The sequence below is a fragment of the Dioscorea cayenensis genome, chromosome 13, assembly GCF_009730915.1.
Source record: "Dioscorea cayenensis subsp. rotundata cultivar TDr96_F1 chromosome 13, TDr96_F1_v2_PseudoChromosome.rev07_lg8_w22 25.fasta, whole genome shotgun sequence".
NCBI lineage: Eukaryota > Viridiplantae > Streptophyta > Magnoliopsida > Dioscoreales > Dioscoreaceae > Dioscorea > Dioscorea cayenensis.
Genome location: NC_052483.1, coordinates 2,323,187 through 2,345,927, shown reverse-complemented (window position 1 = coordinate 2,345,927; position 22,741 = coordinate 2,323,187). Strand labels below are relative to the sequence as shown.

At 32.1% G+C, this 22,741-nt stretch overlaps 6 protein-coding genes across 7 annotated transcripts; 4 read left to right on the top strand and 2 right to left on the bottom strand.

The window, feature by feature from the left end:
* Positions 1 to 236: 236 nt before the first annotated feature.
* Positions 237 to 774, bottom strand: LOC120274937. The gene is made up of 2 exons (XM_039281473.1): positions 771 to 774; positions 237 to 616 (listed from the first exon to the last, which is right to left on the bottom strand). Exons 1-2 carry the CDS (start codon positions 772 to 774, stop codon positions 237 to 239), a joined length of 384 nt encoding a protein of 127 aa, XP_039137407.1.
* A 382-nt stretch (positions 775 to 1,156) lies between these two features.
* On the top strand, positions 1,157 to 4,359 carry LOC120274841 (uncharacterized protein At2g23090-like). The gene is made up of 3 exons (XM_039281382.1): positions 1,157 to 1,310; positions 1,391 to 1,431; positions 3,976 to 4,359. The coding sequence occupies exons 1-3, from the start codon at positions 1,235 to 1,237 to the stop codon at positions 4,093 to 4,095; spliced, it is 237 nt and encodes a 78-aa protein (XP_039137316.1). The 5' UTR covers positions 1,157 to 1,234; the 3' UTR covers positions 4,096 to 4,359.
* Positions 4,360 to 5,253: 894 nt separating this feature from the next.
* LOC120274561 (leucine-rich repeat protein 2-like) lies at positions 5,254 to 7,413 on the top strand. Its single transcript, XM_039281104.1, has 7 exons — positions 5,254 to 5,413; positions 5,504 to 5,636; positions 5,737 to 5,808; positions 5,900 to 6,043; positions 6,136 to 6,207; positions 6,296 to 6,367; positions 7,061 to 7,413. Exons 1-7 carry the CDS (start codon positions 5,338 to 5,340, stop codon positions 7,128 to 7,130), a joined length of 639 nt encoding a protein of 212 aa, XP_039137038.1. The 5' UTR covers positions 5,254 to 5,337; the 3' UTR covers positions 7,131 to 7,413.
* A 90-nt stretch (positions 7,414 to 7,503) lies between these two features.
* LOC120274560 (BTB/POZ domain-containing protein SR1IP1-like) lies at positions 7,504 to 10,251 on the top strand. 2 transcript variants are annotated; one of them, XM_039281103.1, is made up of 6 exons: positions 7,504 to 7,689; positions 7,829 to 7,988; positions 8,096 to 8,165; positions 8,256 to 8,852; positions 8,958 to 9,494; positions 9,569 to 10,251. In XM_039281103.1, the coding sequence occupies exons 2-6, from the start codon at positions 7,891 to 7,893 to the stop codon at positions 10,085 to 10,087; spliced, it is 1,821 nt and encodes a 606-aa protein (XP_039137037.1). In that variant the 5' UTR covers positions 7,504 to 7,689; positions 7,829 to 7,890; the 3' UTR covers positions 10,088 to 10,251. The 2 variants fall into 2 exon arrangements, with proteins under 2 accessions (XP_039137037.1, XP_039137036.1); XM_039281102.1 differs by having other exon boundaries at positions 7,504 to 7,747.
* On the bottom strand, positions 10,140 to 11,071 carry LOC120274562. Its single transcript, XM_039281105.1, has 2 exons — positions 10,642 to 11,071; positions 10,140 to 10,553 (listed from the first exon to the last, which is right to left on the bottom strand). The coding sequence occupies exons 1-2, from the start codon at positions 10,720 to 10,722 to the stop codon at positions 10,254 to 10,256; spliced, it is 381 nt and encodes a 126-aa protein (XP_039137039.1). The 5' UTR covers positions 10,723 to 11,071; the 3' UTR covers positions 10,140 to 10,253.
* Positions 11,072 to 19,476: 8,405 nt separating this feature from the next.
* On the top strand, positions 19,477 to 21,628 carry LOC120274500 (peroxidase 50-like). Its single transcript, XM_039281040.1, is given in 4 exon segments — positions 19,477 to 19,786; positions 20,031 to 20,397; positions 21,166 to 21,224; positions 21,226 to 21,628. Coding segments are annotated over 4 exon segments (1,035 nt in total). The 5' UTR covers positions 19,477 to 19,528; the 3' UTR covers positions 21,577 to 21,628.
* The last annotated feature ends 1,113 nt before the right edge of the window (positions 21,629 to 22,741 follow it).

Below are 22,741 nucleotides of genomic sequence, written 5' to 3'. Positions count from 1 at the left end.
ACAAGAAGAGATAGGGTTTCCTCCGGTTTTCTACTCTCCTTTAATTTTTAAACCAAAACAAATATCGCGTGAGGATCCTCGCTCGGGTGTTACGGAACGATAAATCAGATCCGGGAGGCTGGGATAAGATAAAGGTCTCTTTTTAAAATATAAATAAGTAGATAGATTTAACTAAAAGTAATTTAAAATTAATTAAGAGGATGGGGCCCACAAACTCCTCCCTCCTTTAAAGGAGTTTAGTCCTCTAAACTCTTACCTGAAGTATCATAAAGATACGAATATCTCTCTTTTATCTCATACTCTAACTCCCAAGTTGCTTCACGCTCTGAATGATTGCTCCATTGAACCTTGACATAAGAAATGACCCGCCTTCTCAATGTTTGCTCCTTAAAATCCACAATCTTTATAGGTCGCTCCTCATACGTCAAATCATTGCTAAGCTCAAAGTCAAAAAACTGTATCACATGGTCAGGATTCGGAATGAACTTCTTCAGCATAGAAACATGGAACACATCATGTACCTGAGACAATGAAGGTGGTAATGCAAGTCGATATGCCACCTCACCAATGCGTTCTAAGATCTCAAACGGACCAATAAACCGAGGGCTGAGCTTCCCTCTCACACCAAAACGAATAACTCAAAATTTATAAGCTCTAAAATTACGTGAAAAACTCAAAATTTTTATGCCAAATTCAACAATTATTCTTTATAATTGAACTAATAAAATAATCATTAACTTTAATAATTTTTTTTGAGAAATGCAACAAACCCATATAGTTATGAACGTATGCACGATATGTCCTCAACTGGTCAATATGGAGATTAGACTGATGATTCATTTTTATAACTGAAAATCTTTATTATGCTCAGTGTGTTTCGAACCCAAATAACGAGCAATCTCCAAATTAAGCCTTTCACCACAGTAATCACTACCACCGGGGCAAAGGCACTTGCTAAACTTCTATAATCCAATTTAATTTACAAAATTATTAACAAAAAATTATATGATAAAATAATTTTACAAAAAAATTGGCTAAGTAACGATCGAGGGACTTCTTTGTAAACTGATGCAAAAACTAGTACTTAAAATTATAATATTTACAAGGGTATATATGCACAGAAAATTTATATAAACAATAGAATTGAGAAGAAGAAAGAAGCTCTCTTGAAAGTTGAATCCGAGAAGAAGAAGAAGAAGAAGAAGAAGAAGAAGGGCGAGCGAGAGAGAGATCCATGGGGGGCGGCAATGGCCAGAAGTCGAAGATGGCTCGCGAGAAGAACCTCGAGAAGCAGAAGGCAGCCGCCAAGGGTTCATTCTTTCCCCAATCTCTTTTCCTTGTTTTGCAGTCAATCTTGTTCTCTGAGCTTTGTGAATCTATGGCGGTGCAGGCAGCCAGCTTGAAACTAATAAGAAGGCCATGAACATCCAGGTTCTCAATTTTTTTTTTTTATAACTTTTGTTATTTCAATGTTTATTTTAGGAAAGATTGAATTTTTCGTTGGTTTGCCCTAACCCTAATTTCCTTGATGTTGTAGGTGAAAAGTTTGTTTTTTTATTTTTCAGCTTGTGTTTATACTGGAAATTTTTTGTTTTCCTTGTTTCTTGTGATGGATTAATTATGCTCATGTCTGGAATTGAAGGTTGGAATCAATAGTTTGGTGTGTTTAGATAGAAATTTATGGATTAGGATCAAAAGCAACTCAGTCAAGGAGGTTGATCGTTTTGGAATCCGTTGAATTGTTGTTAATGTGCCTGGATGTGTAATAGAGAGTTGACACAAAAGACTGATTATTTTGCCAACGACCTTCGGGTCTATTGGTACACGGGTCGCCGATAGAGCTCTCACCGAGTGGTGAGAGTTCGATTCTAGGCTGAGGGCACATTTCTGGGAGTTGTGAATAGTGGTTGTGTATGGGCGCCCACGTGAGCGCGGTCCGTCCCCACTTGTTCCACCGAGTCTTGTGCACGTCCCTGGGTCTCTAGTGGGTTCGCCCCACTCTTCTTTCCCAAAAAAGACTGATTATTTTGTAGATTTATTGGGGGTTTAAGAACTAAAGAGCATGATTGTGTTCTATATGTTAGCATTGTAGTTTCAGTGACGATAGAAACTGGGTTTAATGTATAATCTTTAGACATTTTCTTTCGGTTCATTGTAAAGTTTGTGACCTGGAGGTAAAAAAAAAAGTTTGTCATTTATTACGGCAATGGAGGTGGAGGATATTGTTCTTTATGTTAGCCGATGAGAACAGAACTAGGTTTAGCATATGTTCCTTGAGAAATTTTTTGTTGCTTTTTTATGAATTTTGTGGTCTTGTGGTGAAGTTTTTTTTGGTATCATGATCTATAGAAAAGAGTGAATATGGGTAGGTATGTGTCTTTTGGTGGTGGGTCTAGAGTTTGGAATTCATGGCAGATTTGTTAAAGGGCTCTACCATTGGTCAACTGTTCAACAGTTTAAGTAATTATGAGTCAATGGTCATGACTCTTAACCATGGAAAGACTAAACCATTAGTACTCCGCTTATGTAATTGTACTGATTTATCTAAAGATTCTGGCATGGAACAAGCAATTATGAATCAATGGTCTTAAAGTGCAGGAAGACTCGCTCTTTTTTTCTTTTTTGTAGCACTGTCCTTGCATGCAAATGTTATGTTATTTAATTAGTTGTGCTATATTCTTTATATTTGATCTTTTCTAGTAATGACTATTTCCTTTTGTTTTATAGATTCTATAATGAGAAACATGATACCATTTTTGTTGGGAAAGTGTCTAAAGTCAGCTATAAATTTTTTCAGTGATGAGCACAAATGAAGTGATAAGTAGGCCATGCTGATTTGATTTAGGTCAAAAATGCACTGCAGTACTTAGTGGATTTGGTGGCTGATGATAACTCGCATATTCAATGTGTCATACCTATCCAGAAATATTAAATTGGCCCAACTCTAGTCATGGAAACTATTTGACAACCAAATCATGAAATCTATTCCATCTGTGATCCATTCTACTGGGATAGAAATTTTTTTAACTATATCTTTGGAATCATTTTCACTTCTCTGGTTTAATTAGTTATTTAGTATGTGTGTTTTCTCTAACTTGATTAATGATTAATCAGATTTATAGAGGGTGAATGATGACTTCCCTTTTTCGCTTACAAAATGATTTATTCCTCTTTTGCTCAACTTCCGAGAAAATTATATAATCTCCTTTACTGTGGAGAGACATGTCAGATTTGATTGGTTTTTTGTTATTGTATTTTCATATTTATGCTACCATATTTAGCTCAATGAACAAAACAAGTGTTAGGATTCATTAGTGTTTTTGAAGGTAATGGGCTGGATAGCATTTATGGTCACTTGCCTGCATATACTGCTGCATTTGTAGCCATTCTGAATGCTTACCATGTAGTTGGATTGGGTGGTTGCTTTGCATTATAGCTACTTGACCACATTTTGAAATAATGGTCGGGGATATGTTTGCTTCATGAAGTGAAATTAGTCTTACTACTGAAAATCACAATGAAGATTTGTGATTGATAATTAAGACTTTTACTGGTTTCTAGTCACAGTGCTTGGGCACTTTGAAGTCTTAATTCACCTTGACCTTGAGATGCGCAGAATAAACATGCCAGGCTTTGTAGCTTCTGTTTACGTTTTACATAAATTCAGATGTCTTCTTTTCAATATTTTAACTATAGGGAATGAGCTGAGGAAGGCAAGCCAATGCTTTTTTTTATTACTGCAGAGTTGGAATTGAACAAAGAACTATAACACATTTATGACAGAAGCTTCCTTTTGTTATATTAACATTTCACAAACATGCTGCAATGTTCTCATCCAATCCAACTATTGCCCTTATATTCAGAAACTATCTCATCATGCTTTTCTGTTTGGTTTTTCAATATGACCACGACCACATCTTTATTAAGATTAGTGTTTATCCCTTTTCTGATTCTTTTCACTGTTTATAATTTCAGTGCAAGGTCTGCATGCAGACATTCATGTGCACCACATCAGAGGTGAAATGCAAGGAGCATGCAGAAGCAAAGCATCCTAAGAATGACTTATATCAATGCTTCCCCCACCTCAAGCAGTAATAAGCAAGAATTAAACTTCAAATCCTATCAAGAACATAATGGAACCTGATAATGATGTGTTTGCTCTATGGTTTGAACAACATGGAACAAGACCTGTGGTCTCTCTTCCATTTTCAAGTAAATTATGGTCATGGTGTTTTGACAGTTTCTGTGAAGTTGGTAATTTCCTTTTTTAAAGTTTCTTATGTCATGGAACTGTTTGGATGCTGAAATCTTTCAGTTCTTAAAGAATTATATGATTGTCCACTAAAACTTTGCCAACTACTCCCACTTGTGTTTGGTGCTGCATGGGAATTCAATACCAAGGACATGTGCTTGCTTGTATTCTTCAAAGTGGATGCTTAGTGCTTAATTATTGATAATGCTTTTGAAAAGGATTTCTATGACTATATATATATATATATATACATTTGTGACAAAGGAACTACTTTTGCAAAGATTTATCTGAAAGGGAATTATATTAATTCTGATCATTGAAAGAATTAGGCTTTTGATTAATTGTGATTGTTTGTGTGTACCCACTCCTATTATGACTATAATTTATCTGGATATGCTTTTTTTTTTTTAACCAAGAATTATTTTTATCCTGTATAAAAATAAATATATGGTCTATCCCATTGATTTATTAAATAAAATAATAAAATATTTTTGTAATTTTTTAATAACCAAAAAGACCAAAGATTCAGTTTGTTAGACCATATAATAAATTCAATTTATAGAAAATTATTTTAAAAAAAATGTTTTTCCAAAGAGATTTTTTGATGTCACATATAACGATAATATATATTATATGTATGTTTTTACTAATATAGATAAATTATATGTCAGAAGTGAACACATGAGCATGTGTATTCTGATGTTGTAATTCAAAAATCCGATGTCAATAAACGAGTTTGTATGAGAGGAACCGATATCAATAGACCAGTTGCCGTCTTTGGCAATAATATATTATTTTCATTAGATTTAAATACTTATTTATTATACACGCAAAAATAATAATAAAAAAAAACTACCTTAAAAAAATGCCTGTTAAATGGGTCCCACTTCTTGTTGTCCAATCACAAATTGCCACGTCATCATAAACCGAAGTACACAGTCAGCAAAACAAACACTTTCCGCACGCCAGACCAAACCCACAAACACTTTCCACGGCGTTGACCAAGACCCACCCGCGCGTTGACCGTCAAAACCACCACCATCTTCTCCATTATCACCACCTTCTCCTCCTCCTCCTTCTCTCCAATGGCTTCCCTTCTCCTCCCCTCCCTCCTCCTCCTCCTGCTCGCCGCCCCTCTCGCCATCTCAACCAACTCCGAAGGTATGCCCTAGCCCTAAAACCCCCATCAAAGCTCCCTCCTTTTTGTCCCCCATCTGAGTTTTAAGGGTTTCCTTTTGAATTTATGAACAGGTGAAGCTTTGCATGCTCTGAGGACCCGTCTCAGTGATCCCCGAGGTGTCCTACAAAGCTGGGATCCCACCCTTGTTAACCCTTGCACTTGGTTCCATGTCACTTGTGACAACCACAACCATGTCATCCGTGTGTGAGTTCAATCAATCAATCAATCAATGGATTTGGATTTGTTCTTGTTCTTAATTTCAGTTTCTCTTGTTTGATTCTTTCTGGATGGTTGTTTTTTGCAGGGATTTGGGGAATTCCAACATTTCTGGACCACTGGGTCCTGAACTCGCCCAGCTCAAACACCTCCAGTATTTGTAAGTGCTTCAATTTCATAATTTTTGATGTTTGATTCTAGGGTTTGTAAATTGAGGAATTAATGTTGGTGTTTATTGTTGTAATTTTTAGAGAGCTTTATAAGAACAATTTTGAGGGAACAATTCCTGAAGAGTTGGGTGATTTAAAGAACCTTGTAAGCATTGATTTGTATGACAACAATCTCCATGGTAGTATCCCTAAATCCTTTGGGAAGCTGAAGACACTCCGATTCATGTAATGATTTTCTCTTCTTCATATATATATTTTTTGGTTGTTTATATTTGGTGAGAATTGGATGTTAAGTGAAACTATTTTGCTCGATGCAGGCGTCTCAATAACAATAAACTTACTGGATCGATTCCGAGAGAACTTGCCAAATTATCGAACCTCAAAGTCTTGTAAGCAATAAAACTAGAAAATAGATTGAAGTTTGAATTTTCAATTTTGTAATAGAGTTATGAAGTATGGACTATGTTTTTATTGCAGTGATGTTTCAAATAATGATCTGTGTGGAACTATCCCAGTTGATGGTCCTTTCCCCACCTTCTCTTTCCAAAGGTAAGAAAGGACAGACCTTGTTTACAATCCAATTTCTGTAATGTTTGGTTGCATTACTCAGTATATTTTGGATGGATGTGTTTGATTTTGATGCTGTTTATATGCCTTGCATTGTATGAAATGATGGCTTAGCAAGTTCAGATACTAGTACTTAAATCAGACTCTTGTCTATGCAAATGAAATGCTGGTTCAGTTATAGGTGGCATACATGGACATACATGATTCTTAATTAATGATATGATTTTCAGGCTTGTGGATTTTAAGACTTCTTATGTCAAACAATCATTGCCACTTTCCTAGTGACACCGATGACCCCCGTATTGTGAAAGAAATATGATAATTGAAGAAGACCATGAACTTCAATGTTTTATTTTGTTCTGGTCTCTGTATTTTTTCTGCTGTGAGATTAAGAACCCCTCTACCTTTTACTGTTGCAAAATGATCTTTTTATCTTGGAGGAAAATGTTTACTTGCTTTGGCAAGATCAACTATCTCATATCTATCATGAGCACATATCGAATTGTTTATTCACAAATAGATTCCTGGAGGAAGTAACTGCATCATTTATTATTTCTTATTGTTTGGAGATTTAGTTATTCAATTGATTTAAGTTTATATATAAATTTTATACATTTCCTGTTGTTCATGGAAATAAATTTGTTTCTTCTGACATATCGATATCTGCGCGTACAGCTTTGAGAACAACAGCAGACTCAATGGACCGGAACTGCAAGGACTGGTAGCATATGATTTTGGTTGCTGAATGAACTAGACTGAGCTCACTTGCCAGCGTGTATACATACTTAAAAATCTTCTACACAGACTACAGCTTGTTAAGCTTGACCATTATGCGAAGACTATTATATATATAGACTTCTGGAAGGGAGTTATTAGTAAAATATCCCATATGTTAAGCTGATGCCATATATAAAGTGAAATTGTTGTTCAGGTTGATAAATTTATGTATTCTGAATTGCATGTCTTCTAAACAGAAGTGCTTTCTTCAATCAGAAAATTAATGCTCTATCTACATTTCTGTTGGTCAATTGAGTTTCTTAATCATTCTATGCAATAACTAGAACATGAAAACAAAGAGAAGCAAACAGAAAAGTTCAAGTCAGTCACTTTCACAGTTAGTTGTCCTTTGGCATGGTCTGGTAACTGGTAATCTAGAACAAGTGGTTCTTGTGAAATCTCTGCATTTAGGCAGCCAATCAGCTTGCTTGTCAGTTGTTGTGGCAGATATCAGCTCTGAAAAAAAAAGGAAAAACTCAAGTTTGATTGGAGAAACAGAGATGTGAATGAAACTCAGAAAGCAAATGGTGCATTTTTCATTGCCCTGTTCTTCTTGTTTTATAGTGAAAGATTTTCTTCGAATCGGTACCACATGTTTGAAGGATTATCCTAAGCTACCACTAACTTCTCTGTCAATTGCTTCCATGACACTGACTTTGTTTCCAGATGATGGAGACATAGGAAGGAGAAGAGGCAGAAATTGAAGAGGATCTTCCAAAGGCCACACAATGCTGAGGATGGATCAGGACAAGACTTCATCGGCAGCTGCAGCCATTCCCAAGAGGAGGCAGACATTGTCGGCAGCAATGAAGAGAACCAGTGAATGGTTTGCGTCCTTGCTGTTTCTTCTGTTTACTTTCGTGGATGTTGATGATGATGATGATGATGATGATGAAGTGTGTTTCTTTATTTTCTTTGTTTGTGTTTGAGTAGGGCTTACTCACAGGATGCACCTAATGATATCACTGTTCTGGTTGGCGGAACTGCCTTCAATTTAAACAAGGTACCGTGAATTTCTTATGATTAATTTTGTTTTACTGATGGATGAACTTGTTTGATCACTTTGTAGTTCACTGTGGCATCACCTTTACAGTTTCTCTTGGTGTCGAAGTCTGGATATATGCGGAAGTTAATCTCTCAAGCAAATGACTCAGACATCATCAAGATGTCAGAAATTCCCGGGGGCATCGAGGCGTATGAATTTGCTGCAAAGTTCTGCTATGGAGTAAACTTTGAAATTAATCCCGAGAATGTTGCCATGCTTCGTTGTGTCGGTGAGTACCTTGAGATGACTGAAGAATACACTGATGGAAACCTTGTGAGGAGAACTGAGGACTATTTCGAAGAGGTTGTATTGGTGAACCTCTCCGCTGCAGTCACTGTGCTGCAGAAATCAGAGAGCTTTCTGCCAATTTCAGAGAAAGTGAAACTAGTTAGTAGATGCATTAGCGCTGTAGCATATATGGCATGCAATGACATCCAGTTCTCTTTATCGACGGACAGCCATGTAAGCTTGAGCTCCTCAGTAACACAATCCAGAGCCATCATGGACTGGTGTGGAGAGGAATTAACCATCCTAAGGATTGATACGTTTCAAAAACTAATCACAGAAATGAAAGCCATGGGCTTCAAACCGGTTGCTCTTGGACCTATACTTATGCTCTATGTGCAGAAATCTCTCCGAGGTTTGGTGAGCCACATTGCTTATCATTTCAGTAACTCAAAACTCGGTGTTTTGGTGTCTTTCTGCTGAATATATTTATTGTTCGTTATGTTTGTTGATTACATTACACAGGATCTCCTCGGAAAGGAAAGGAAGAAGATGGAACCGAAGCAAGAACACGAGAAAAGAGTAGTCTTGGAGACAATTGTTAGTCTTTTGCCGAAAGAAAAGAATGTATTATCAGTCAGCTTTCTGTCAATGTTACTAAGGGCTGCAGTTTTTCTCGAGACAACAGTGGCTTGTAGGCTTGATTTAGAGAAGAGGATGGGCATTCAACTCGGACAGGCAGCACTAGATGATCTATTAATCCCATCTTTTTCGTTCGCCGGTGATATGTTGTTCGATGTCGATATGATTCAAAGGGTCGTGATGAACTACCTCGAACATGAGGCAGACGAAGGCCGAATTGGATTCGACATTGATGATGAATTCGCCTCTTCAATAAGTGGCATGGACCAAGTTGGAAGGCTCATAGAGAGCTACCTTGCTGAGATTGCATCTGATCCAAACTTGCCCATTTCCAAGTTCATCAGCCTCGCGGAATTGATACCAGAACAAGCTCGGTTTACCGAAGATTCAATGTATAGAGCTATAGATATATATTTGAAGGTGATTCTCATGATCTGTTTCCAATATTTCTACGATTTGTTCGGCTTTCTTTTAGCTTGGTGTCTGTCATGCAGGCTCATCCATCACTAAGCGATGCCGAAAGGAAACAGATTTGTGAAATGATGGACTGCCAGAAATTATCCAGAGAGGCCTGTGCTCATGCAGCTCAGAATGAGAGACTACCAGTGCAGATAGTTGTTCAAGTTCTTCACAACGAACAACAACGTTTGCGAAACGCATCGTCTAGAAACTACGGAGGAGGAGACTCTCCGGCATTTTCGCAGAAATTGAGTATGTTTCGATCAAATTATCATCTTGAGACACCATCAGATGAACTATCCCGTTTACGCAGCGAAAACGACAACCTCAAGCTAGAATTGATGAGAATGCAGGCACAAAGAAGAGATGAAGGCAAGCCTTCAGTAAAACAAGCAGTATCAGGAAAACCACCATTACCGAAGAAATCATTCGTGAACTCTGTTTCTAAACAACTCGGCCGCCTTTATCCGTTTAACCGAGCAGATGGTGCTAAAACTCCATCTCGTAAAGCCATGACAAAGCCGGCAAAAGATCGAAGGCATTCCATCTCTTGAACTATGTATCAGTGTCAGTAAAAACATAGAAAATTTCTGCTACTGCTTGCAATGTAAGATCAACAATATACATATATATGTTTCGTAATGAATTTCATGTTAAGATGTTCAGATAAACTTCTGATTGAGCAAATTACAATGAGAAATTAACAGGAATTCAATCCTCTCATTGACCTTTCAACATGAAAGCCAATCTTCTTTCATTGTGAAACATTCCCATGTCATGAACACTGAGCTTAACTCTTGCAGAATCAACTGAAGACGACGAAAAGCTCGACGATCTTTCTTCTGTGTTTCTACTTCTGCTACTTCTTCCTATTGCCAGAGTAAGCTCTAAATCATTCTCATCATCAAGTGTTGTTGTTGTTGTTGTCCAATGAGGTCTTATCTGTTGAATCTGCTTCTGTTTCTGCATGTCACTCATTAAAAGTTTCTGAACACCATACAAACGATGCAGTTCATGAACCTGCAAAAAAAAATTTACAGACATGTAAACATACAAACTCTGTCACAAGAACTTCAAAACAATCAAACAAACAAACAAACAAATTTACCTGTTCTCTGAATGTTTCTTCATGCTTTAAGATGGTCATCTTCATGCTCTCCTTATCATACTTTTTCAGAACTCTCTCCATTATAGAGAAGACTAGTCTGCTACTTATCTTATCAAAGATATAAACTATTACAAGTATTCAGAAAACAAAAGAGATGATGATGATGATGATAGAAGAAGAAGAATAAGAAGAAGAAGAAGAAGAAGAGTGGAGGTTGGAAGAGCTATATATGAAAATGATAAAGAATAAAAGGAGAAGGCATAGCAAAGTCTCAATCTAGAGAGTCACACAAGAATATTATAGTGGGGTTATGAAGGCATGCCAAACATATCTCAGTGGCTTCAGCCATTGAAGTTGAAGAAGAATAAGAGAGAGAGAGACAAGAGCTAAAAGATGCCATGCTTGTCACTGTTCCAACAAAGGAAAAGACTAAAAATAAAGAGGCCCACTTATTATATACCTACCTCTTCACTGAGTTTACAGAGCACTTAGAAAAAAAAAAAACCAAGAATTATCCTTCATTCAATGGACAGTTTAACTTGACATGCTAATCACATGTTATGTGGCACTTTTGTATCATTATTATGAAAAAAACAAAGACAAGGAATTGTGTCTTTTTTTTATTTTATTTTATGTTTTTCTTAACAAATACGGGACAAGCATAGACGTAAGCTAATATTTATGTGCTCTTATTTTACGTGAACTTTAAAGTTTTATTTTAAATTTTCTCTAAAAATAAATTACCCTGTATAAAAGACTCAATTTCAATAAATAAAAAAATCATTGTCAAAAAATTATTTGTTTTGACCATATTTATTTAAATTTATTTTTATTTAATAATTTATAAAAATTAGTTGTAGCACTAATTGTATCATTTAGAAGCCAACGTTAAAAATTACTTTAGTTTGTCTGAAAATGCAGTCAAACCCCATAAGATTTAAATTTTGATTTTTGAGTTGAGAAAAAATTGAAATACCAGTTATCTAAGATAATAATGATAAAATTATTTTAATAATAACTTTATTCAACTAGCATCACAATGACTGAACGGTTAAAGCATTTGACTATCAATCAATGTACCTGGGTTTTAAATTAATATTTTAGTGATAAAGGTGTATATTTTAATATAAACCCACTCAATCATTTTTCATATTACTTAATTAAGTGGAGGTACAAATGTAATTTTTACTATATATATATAATGAAAACAAGAAATTTATTGTTGCTCGGTTTTGTGGATGACTGCAGTGTTTGTTTGAATGGAGAAAGCAAGGAATCATTCTCATATGAACAGTTGTGTAAAGACTAAAGAGGTTAATGAGCTTTCAACAGTGAATGGCAGCTCATGCCCATCCTATGTTCGTTCAACACAATTCATGCCCTTTTTATCTCATATTCAAAAAGTTTTCCGTATAATATATCTATCTATATATATATATATATTTATTTAATTAAATATAAAATTCAAGCACTAAGCTTAAAATTTATAGAATTATCATTTTAAGGAGCAATTAAAATCGAACTCTAAAATTTACGTAAAATAAAGATTAAAATATTTAATAAATTTATTTAATATCTGTGGATATTTTTGATATGTGCTTATCGTATTTTTATTAAAAAAATTTCTTCAGTGATATTGAATATATATATTGTTTATATTTTATTGACAATCCTTTTAAAATGTTATTATGTAGAATAAATTGTAGGGAAATTAAAATTAAATAAAAATAAATGAATTAAAAAAAAACTTTGGATTTTTTAATTAAATGGATAAAGAGCGGTGGGACAAGATGGAAGCACGCGCTGCCGGGCGATGAAGGCGCAACTTTGTTGGGTTGTGGGCCCACAAAGCTGTTAAATGGGGCCCATTTAATTTCTCTTATTATTATTAAAATTTTACTAAAAATATAAATATATATATATATATGCAACGAACAAAGGATGATTAAAAAAAGGATTAGAGATAACTATGCATTAAACCTCTAATAAACTCATTAATTAAATAATAAACATACTTTTTAATTTTCTTTTGTCTATGTCTGTCTCCAAAGTTCTGAAAACTAGGCCATTATTTTTTTTAAAGCGTCTGCAAATGTTTTTTTATTAGCTTTTATTTTCATATTTGTAATTTCAGTTTTTGATATGATGCATATATATATATATATATATATAATTGTTTTTTTATTTAAATACTTTTGTTTAGTTTCCAAAATTAGTATGTGGTAAAATCAAATTATTTTTTTTTGTGTTAGACTATTATCCATTTTCATCCTAAATTTTATGTAATATAAAATAATTATATGCTTTAAATTGTGAAGTAACAATCATATTAGATATTTAAAAAATAAAAATTAAAAATTAGGATAAAAATATAGACATAAAAATAAATATCAAGACAAAACACAGTGATCGAAACGGTTTAAGTTTTTTAAAATATTTTATAAAAAATATAGAGCAAAACACGGGTGTTCTAAAAATTAAAAATACAAAATAAAATAGAAAGAAGAGAATCCATTCCAGATTGAGACTTTTTATTTTTTAAATGACTGCACTATATATTTACTTTTGTATAAATAATATATATATATATATATATATAGCTTTAAAAGTTTAGAGAATATAAAATTAATTATCTCATTTAATAAAGATTAACACTATATATAATCGTCTAGTTCAAGAGTGATTTACCAACTTAATTATCTTGTATTATAAAAACACAACAGAAGTCAATAATAGACAAGCACTAAGTTAATATATGTAGTGGAGAGAATACATGGACATCCACTTAAAAAAGAGACACATTGAAAGAGAGAGAAGTCATCCATCTAGACTTAGACCATGATTTAGTTCCAATTCTATTTTTATTTTAAACCGATGGTTATGGTTTTATAAATTCTAAAGTTCTAGTTCTACATCCAGTTTGAGGCTTGGTTCGGTTTTAAATAGTTTAATTCTGATTAATTAAATTATATAAAATATATATTTATAAATTATTTTATTTTAAATAAATAAACAATAGAAATAGAACCAATAGTTTAGTTCCAATTCTAGTTTTCAACTCATATACATCTTAACTAAAACATTAAAGTTTTGTCTTAAAGTTTTAGAACAGTTTTGATTCAATTCCAATAGCGCTTGTTCTAATTTGGTTCGATAGGTCAAACCAAACTGTGGTCGGGTCTACATCCATCTATACATCCATCATGCATGCATGCATGCATGAATGCATAAATGAATGAATGAATGAATGAATGGGAAACAAAGAAACAAATAAGTCTAAGAAGATCTGGTACTAGAGGAAAAGTAAAAGGTAAAAGAAAGGTAAGTAAAGTAAAGAGAGACATGAAGATTAGCATGACGAAGAAGAGAGTTGAGACTTGAGAGTTTGGATTATATGGACTATTATTTGCATTAAATATGGACCAATATTAAATGAAGACATCAAGAATGCCAAATGGAGCTCTGTGCATGGCACATGTACTTGTCCCTTTAATGAAAACAAGTGAGAATGAGTTAGCTTTTTGGAGGATGATGTAGATGTAGATATTTATTTCTTTATGGACTCAGTTGAACCACTAATGGAGGTGATGATAGGTCCACAAAGGTGGCTGTTAATGTAGATGGATGAGTGTCAATGAATGTATATATGAAGATATATATATATATATATATATATATAATATGGCCTTATGTTCAAACTTGAAAAGGACTATCCAATTAAGTTGGCTTTTAGTGTTTGTTTTTTTCCTTCTTTTTTTATGGCCTATGAAGAGTTACTTCCATGCATAATTAGCTTATCTTAATGTTAATTAGTTTTATAAAGTTTTAACTAGATAATAGATTAGTGGCACACAAATAATAAAGATTAAAAAAGAAAACCAAGATAATTGCAGATAAGATATATATATTTTGAAACATATATCCAAGTGCAAAAAGAGACTCTGTGGATTATATATTATTAAACAATCTCTGGTAGAGTATGAAAAAAGACTATTAAAATTAACTGCACGTCCACAAACCTAACTTTCTCTAATGTATATAAAAAAAAATTTATACTACAATTTTAAAATATTTGAAAAACCTTAATATATTTAACATATCTTAAAAAATGGACATAATTTCAAATCAGTTTAGATAATATAATTGTATTAGGTGAGTTTACAAAATTCAAAACACACTCAACAAAATATATATATATATATATATTGTTTTCTTCATTGATTCCAGCAATTAGTGCTCTTCTTCTCAATGGTCAATGAAGATCCATGGATAATTGCTTAATTTTAATTAGTTTTATAAAGTTTTAACTGGATAATCTTAGAGAGTGTGTGTATATGTATATATATATCTTATATTATTGTTTAGGAAAAGACAAGAATCTATGTAAGTAATAACAGGCTTAACAGCTGATTGATGTTCATGTGCGATGATGCTCAAATTTGCAAACCAACAAACAGAACTTTGCAAACAAGCACATATATATATTTGGGAAGAGATCCAACACTAAAGAACATTCTTCTTAAAAGAATCAATCATGCTTCTAAAATGTAAAATAAAGAAACCACATTCTTAATTCTTTCCAATCTCTTTTCTTCTTTCATTAATTCTTTCTTTCTTTCTAAGTTCTTAAGTGGTTTGTGGTCCTTTGGAATGATTAAATGAATTAATTAATGAGATAAGTGGCAAGGTTTGTGAGGAGTTTTATATGTCTTAGACTAGCTTTTAATTAAATTGGTGGTGTGGAATCTCATAACTTTCCCTTGGTTCATGGAAACACATGGCCATGTTTCACATATTCTAAGTTCACCAAATTATTAAAACGTGGAACCAATTATGATCTTCAAGTCTTCTCATTATAATTATCTATATATTTTGCAAAACATTTGTCTATTAATTAATATATGATTAACAACATACTCACTTGTCTAATATCCAATGCAATATTAAAGAAAGATCATTATAAATTTAAACAAGAATACAAACATTTTTAAAAGTTTATTATTATTATTATTATTACTACTATTATGTTGACAAATGTGACAAACACATATTAATCAAGGGATATACATGATATAACTAAAAATTAAACATTCGGTCATTTTCAGCCATGCGCTCTCACCCAGTGACAGGCTTTGGGTTGTAAGCACACCGTTATCATCATTGTGTCCAATGAGTTTTGAATTTGAACAATAAAATTTTCACATCAATATTTTTTATGATGTAGTCAATTCCTTTGGACCAAAGAAAGGTTGGCTATCTTCTAAACTGACTTGTTAATATCACCTTTTTTCCCTCAATTATTGAGCTCAAGAATTGAAGGGAATTGAAGAGAATGTCTAATAAATTATACATTGAAAATGAGTAAGATCATGTAGCTTTCTCCATTGATGGCCTAGATCTCTCTCTTGGATATCTACTAGGCCAAAAGCTAAGAACCAAGTCTTTTCAATGTCTCTTTTACAAATAAAATACTTGCTATTTGTTAGTGATTCATGTCTTCATTCTCTCTTTCTCTCTGACATTATAAGATGGAGACTTAATCACTAGTCATTTGTACAAACATATATATATACATATATATGTATATATCAATATATTTTAATAGCCTTTGAGGATTATAATGGACATTGAATGTCACAATAAAATAAGATATAGTTAGAAGAGAATAAGTAGTTATGTGTACTCAAAGATTCTTATTGGCTCTTGAAGCATTTGATTAGTTTTTGGAGCTAAGTGCCACTAGCAATGCTTTATGGGTTATCTCTTATCTTGTTTAGTGGGTGATGTGTTCCATTATATTTAATTAAGGTTTTGGTCTTACAGCTCAAAGTGTTTTTATATAAATTAAATTTTCTTTAAGAATCTCTTAACCACTAAATGCTTAATTAATTAGGCTTTCATTTGGCCTATTGTTGACGATTTTTTAATCCAACTATTTCATGCTTGTATGTCTTTAAAAGATTGGTCCACTTGGACAAATAAGAATGGTAAGCATAGACTAGTGATGTTTTAGATTAGTGGTTTAATTTTAATTAAGAAAATTTGCATTGAAATAATTGATCCACAAATTTATTTCACCCATATATATATTGACATGTCCGTTTCCTAAGAGCCACAAGTTCTAAATAGCTTCGAGGAGGTACTAGGAGTCTTATAAAGAAGTAAATCTCTGGGTAATTTTTTTTTTTTACACAAATATTCAAACTTAAAACCTCTTATTTAAACGTTCTAACCTCTAGTGTTTAAAAAAAATATTTAATAAACATTTTTTAAGTGGAAAAGGAGGAGGAATTACCAAAATTCACTATTGTGAATGAACTACTTAGGAATTGGGCTTGGGCTTGTCATGGGCTTCAATGGGCTTAAAATCCTAATCAAGCCAGCTCACTTCATGATGGTAAAACCCTATTTAAATATATTTAATTAAATAATAAACCATCAAACTTGTTTTTTAGTCATTTAAATTTTTAAGAATTAAAAGAATCTCGCCATTATACTTGCTTGGTATAATTTAATTTTTTGGAATTAACTTTTAAAATATTAATATAAATAATATGACTCCTTGGTTTGAGTTAATATATGGTTGATGCTTAGCCCATTAATTACATCCAAATCACATTTGCTCATGGGCCTAAAGCATTTCTTGATCTTGTCCAAAGAGAGAAATTATTGTTTGTATTTTACATTTTCAAGGATTTAAAATTTTTATTGAAGAGTATATATATATGATAAAAGTTGTATATAAGTTTGATCAATTAAAAAATTTTGTAAAAAGAGTAGTTTAGTTTTTCTTCACAAAAAAATTATTTCTTTTTTAAATAACATAATTTTTTTTAAGAATTATATTTTTCACACAAATGAAATATGTTTTAATGAATTTTAAAAATGAATATGTTTGTAAAAAGAGTAGGTATGTCATTTTCAAAATTTACAACCATTAGTTAACTGCTGGTTAAAATCTTATTTGAGTTTTCAATGAGAATATTGTCGAAGAGTAGTAAAAAAATAAGATGTTTTTCCAAAATAATAATAATAATATATGACTTTATATTGTAAAAAATACCCTTTCTTCAAAATCAATTACTCAGTGAATTGTGATCTAATCTAATTTTATCATATCAATAAAACAAGCAAATTTGTCAAATCTTACCTTATTAATATCTAATGAAAATTAAATTCAATTAATATGTCTAATTTATATATATAGATAATAATCCACTTGTCTTTAATTCTTTCGCTCTCTTTCTTAATTTTCATCATCTACGGACGTCAAAATATATATATATATATATATATATTTATCTAGTTTAACTCAACAATGAGTTAATTGTTTAGATTAAAATTTTATTAAAAAAAATTAGTGAAAATTTATTTTGAAGATTTCTTGAATAAAATAGGTTTTTTTAAATTAAAGTAAAATAAAATATCCTTTAAATTAAAAAGAAAACGAAGTGAACCATGACTTGATCAACCTTTGACAAATCACTCACCAATTAAACTTAGATCCAATCCGATTTTACCATATCAATAAACAAATAAATTCATTCAAACCCGTAACTCATTATTACCCGACAAAAACTCAATTATATATTAACAATCACCAACTTTTTTCCACATCTAATCAATTCTTGAAGAAGCCAAGCATACATAAAGCTCAATGCTAATTTTCTTCTTGTATGACTCTCCACTTTTTCCTTTATTCTTCTTGTGGCCAAGCACACCATAAAAGCACCGTGCTTTTATTTTTCTTTCTTAACCACCACATGCATTGCATGAAGGTTCAATATTTGTTTATACAATATAAAAATATACATAATCCTTTAAGCATATCACTTTGGAAAAGCAAAGAATAACCAAAGCATTCGCCTCCTAATAATATTGGCTTTGTTATGGAAAATGAGTGTCAGATATTTAAAAAGTCTCCAATTCAAATTTTACTATATACAGTAATAATAATGAGTTTTTTGTTGTGATGCGAGTTTACGTCTAACCCAGTGTAATCAGATAATTTCTATTTTATGTGTATACTTTTGATGTATATAACACTTGGTGAGTGTATCTTTTTAGCTTGTATTCTTTTATTTTTTTTTAATGTTTGTATGGGGATTCATACTTTTGATTTTACTATTTTTTTTATTTACTTTTAAGCCTCTATTAAAAAAATTTTTTTTTTGAAAAAACAAAGTGATAGTTGAACCTGAGATGTTCGGAAAAGTAATAAATTAATACGCACAAAAGTAAGATAATGAGAATATATATGAAAAAAAAACTTGTTCATGTGTAAATCAAATATTATAAAAATTATAAATTAAAAAAAAAATTATAGACATACAAGAAAGTTGGCAATGTTTAAAAAATAAATTCAGAAATTGATTCCTTGATATAGAATAGTTTCATAACAAAACGAAAACATGTGACTTTTGTTTTTATCCTATAATTAATAATTTCAAGTGACCACCTAAGTATACCTTTTTATTTAAAAAATCAACATTTAACCACCAAGTATATATTATAATACTGTTTCCAAACTCATTAAAAATACTCACACATATATATAGTATAACTAACATTAAAACTAAGTTAACTTAGATCTAAATAAATTATATAAATAAAACCACAATATATATTATATTCCCTGCAAAAACCTAGTTTGTTGAAGATTTGGTCTCATTCATACTTTCCAGCTAAGTCTAAACTCCATTATTCAATCCAAATATTTTTTAAAACAGTAAATAAAAAAATAAAAATAACAATAACAATAACAATAAAATCCAAGTTAGGAACAATCCAAAAAACCAGCTCATCTTTATATCAATCTAATGCCATGTTCTCTTTCACTTAAAAACAAATGGCTACATGATCATCATCTTCGCACTACTTAAACTTCATGAGCATACTTCAAGCTTCACTCTCAAAAACAATGAGAAACCCTAACCTTCTTCCCTTAATACTCACCTTAACCCTAACCCTAACCCTAAGTTTCCTCCCTCATATGACCTCTGCTCAACTCCGGCACAACTACTACGCCAACATTTGCCCTAATGTAGAAAACATCGTCAAGGCTGCTGTCACAGCCAAGTTCCAACAGACCTTTGTCACCATCCCGGCCACCCTTCGCCTTTTTTTTCATGATTGTTTCGTCGAGGTAAATTACTACACTTATACATGTTAATTCCACATCAATAGGCCGGTTAGATGACATAAAATTAGGTCATTTAAATAAGTGATTTTGAGCTTAAATTTTTGTGTATGAAAAAAAACACATATTGAAAAACTCCAAACTAGTTTAAAGTGATGAGCTCTTAAAAAAACCAATAGATGAAAACCAATATATATATATATATTATATTGATAATATAATATAAGTCTGGATTTCTCATCATATTTAGGGTTGTGATGCATCGGTCTTAATAGCATCAACATCAACAAACAAAGCCGAAAAAGATCATCCGGATAACTTATCTCTCGCCGGAGACGGGTTTGATACCGTGATTAAAGCAAAGGCAGCGGTCGATGCAGTTCCTAAATGTCAAAACAAGGTCTCATGTGCTGATATTCTTGCAATTGCTACTAGAGATGTGATAGCACTTGCCGGAGGACCGAAGTATGATGTGGAGCTAGGGAGGCTTGACGGGCTGAGCTCGACAGCGGCCAGCGTCACCGGAAGGTTACCTGATCCTAGATTTAATTTAAACAAGCTCACAAGCATGTTTGATAAACATGGACTCAATCAGGCTGACATGATTGCTCTATCAGGTGCCAAATGCTTGAAACATTTGTTGATTGTTTAATAGTATTAGTACTTGTTAGATTCATAAAAGGACATGCAACGTGAGTAGGGTCACTAGCTTTAAGGAAAGTTAGGCCAACATGACATTAATATTATATATTTATATATTAACATAACATTAATTGTCCTAAGTTTGGTCATGTTATGTAAGTCTATGAGATAAATATATAGAGTAACAATCCATTGGTCAATTATCATCAGATCCCGTGTAATATTATTATGTCATTAAAGAAAAAAATAGTTATTAAATCATGCCCGGTCCGAAGATTTGATCATTCAATCCAGTGACTCAGAACCTAAATCAAACCAGTTTACTCTTTAAACTATTTAAGATATTAATTGATCAAACCCAATTAAATTTGTTTTAACCCGTTAATATGGATATTTTTTTATAACCCTAGTGGATTACAATTATTTTAACTTTACTATTTTACCATATTTACAAATACTGGATTTTTTTAACATCTAAAGCATATGATAGCTATATAAAATTTGGTTGGTTGGCTGGTTTGGAAAGTGTTGTAACTTTAATTTCAATTTACTTTAAGTAATTGGGAAAATTTTAGTTTATTCAATTAATTTCTTAGGGTTGGATTCATAAAATCCAAAATTGAACCAAATAAATTATTAAAATTTTTAAATAACAAACTAAATAGGCGGAATTAATTAGTTAAGCCAATTTATTCAATTCAGTCCAAATATATATAATAATTTGAAATCATAACATGATGCAGCTGCACACACACTTGGGTTCTCACATTGTAACCGGTTCACTAACCGGATCTACAACTTTAGACGGCCACGATGGGACGCGGATCCCCACACTGAACCGAACTTACGTGGACCAACTACGTGGCATGTGCCCGAGACACGTGGATGCCAGGGTGGCAATAAACATGGATCCCATCACCCCCCGGTTATTCGACAACCAGTACTTCAAGAACCTCCAGCGTGGCATGGGCCTCTTTAATTCCGACCAAGTCCTCCACGCCGACCTAAGGTCCAGGCCCACTGTTGATCTTTGGGCTGAAAACTCCGAGGCCTTCGAGAAAGCCTTTGTTGAAGCCATCACCAAACTGGGCCGAGTTGGTGTCAAGACCGGATCCCGAGGCAACATCCGACGGGATTGTGGGGTCCTTAATTGATTGCTTGTTTTTATTTTTAATTTTTGTTAATTAGAATTAAAATAAATGTTTCCATGTGGGTTTTTCATGTGGTTTTCTTGTTCTTTTCACTTGGAATAAAATATTTTTATTGATTAAATATCGGCCAATCAATTAACAAATAACAGATTTTTTTAAAAAAAATTAAATTTCTTTTTTTACTTAATCTTAAAATTTCATTATTAACATATAATTATTATCACAGTAATCAAACTACTTCTTGAAGAATTATAGATAAAAATACCATATTTAGTCCCTTTAATATAGTCAATCTATTATTTTGATTCTTCTAATATAATTTATCCCTATGAAATTTTTTTAATCTAATATTTGAGAAATATTAGTCTTTTTAGGAACATCTAAAGATAAATTATATTAAAAGAAGGAAGTTATATTTATTAAATATTGAAATAAAAATTTTAATATAAATTAAATTAGAGAGATAAAAAATAGATTGATTATATTAGAGTGATTAAATAAGATATTTTATTAAGAATTATATAGTTAATAAATGATTAAGATCCCAAAGTTTGTGATTTAAAAGCTCATTGGCATTGGGTTGCTCTACTCCTTCCCCACCAACACCAATTTATCATCATATTATCAATATAATATTATATAATACGTATAACAAATTAAGTGAGCCACGTTGCAGTAATGTGACTTGACATAAGGTTTATTTTTCTATGAAACGACAATGATATCCCCCCCCACCCAACCAATTTATCAATCATCTTTTCCCACTAACGTTGTCCATGCATGAAGATTTTATAATTATAATATTCTAAAAATATCTTATATAATATTAGAAACATGAAATGGCTTATAATCTATTTAGTTCAACGTAAAAACTCAAGACATTAAAAAAATTTTGAGTTTAAGCGTTTTTTAAAAAAATTAGTAGTATTAGATCACTGATTATTATCAATACAGACTCATAATATAAATTTCTCACTTATGATTAAAGACGTCTCCATTCACACATGCTGATATATAACAATGGTGATATTTTAGAAAAAAAAATTAAATAATTAATGAATATAAAGTGTTTTTAAATAAAAGTTTGTCAAATGATTTATTTCAAGACGCCATTACTTTGTTTGATAATATAGATATTAAGATTTTTTTAATCTAAACCTTAAAAATT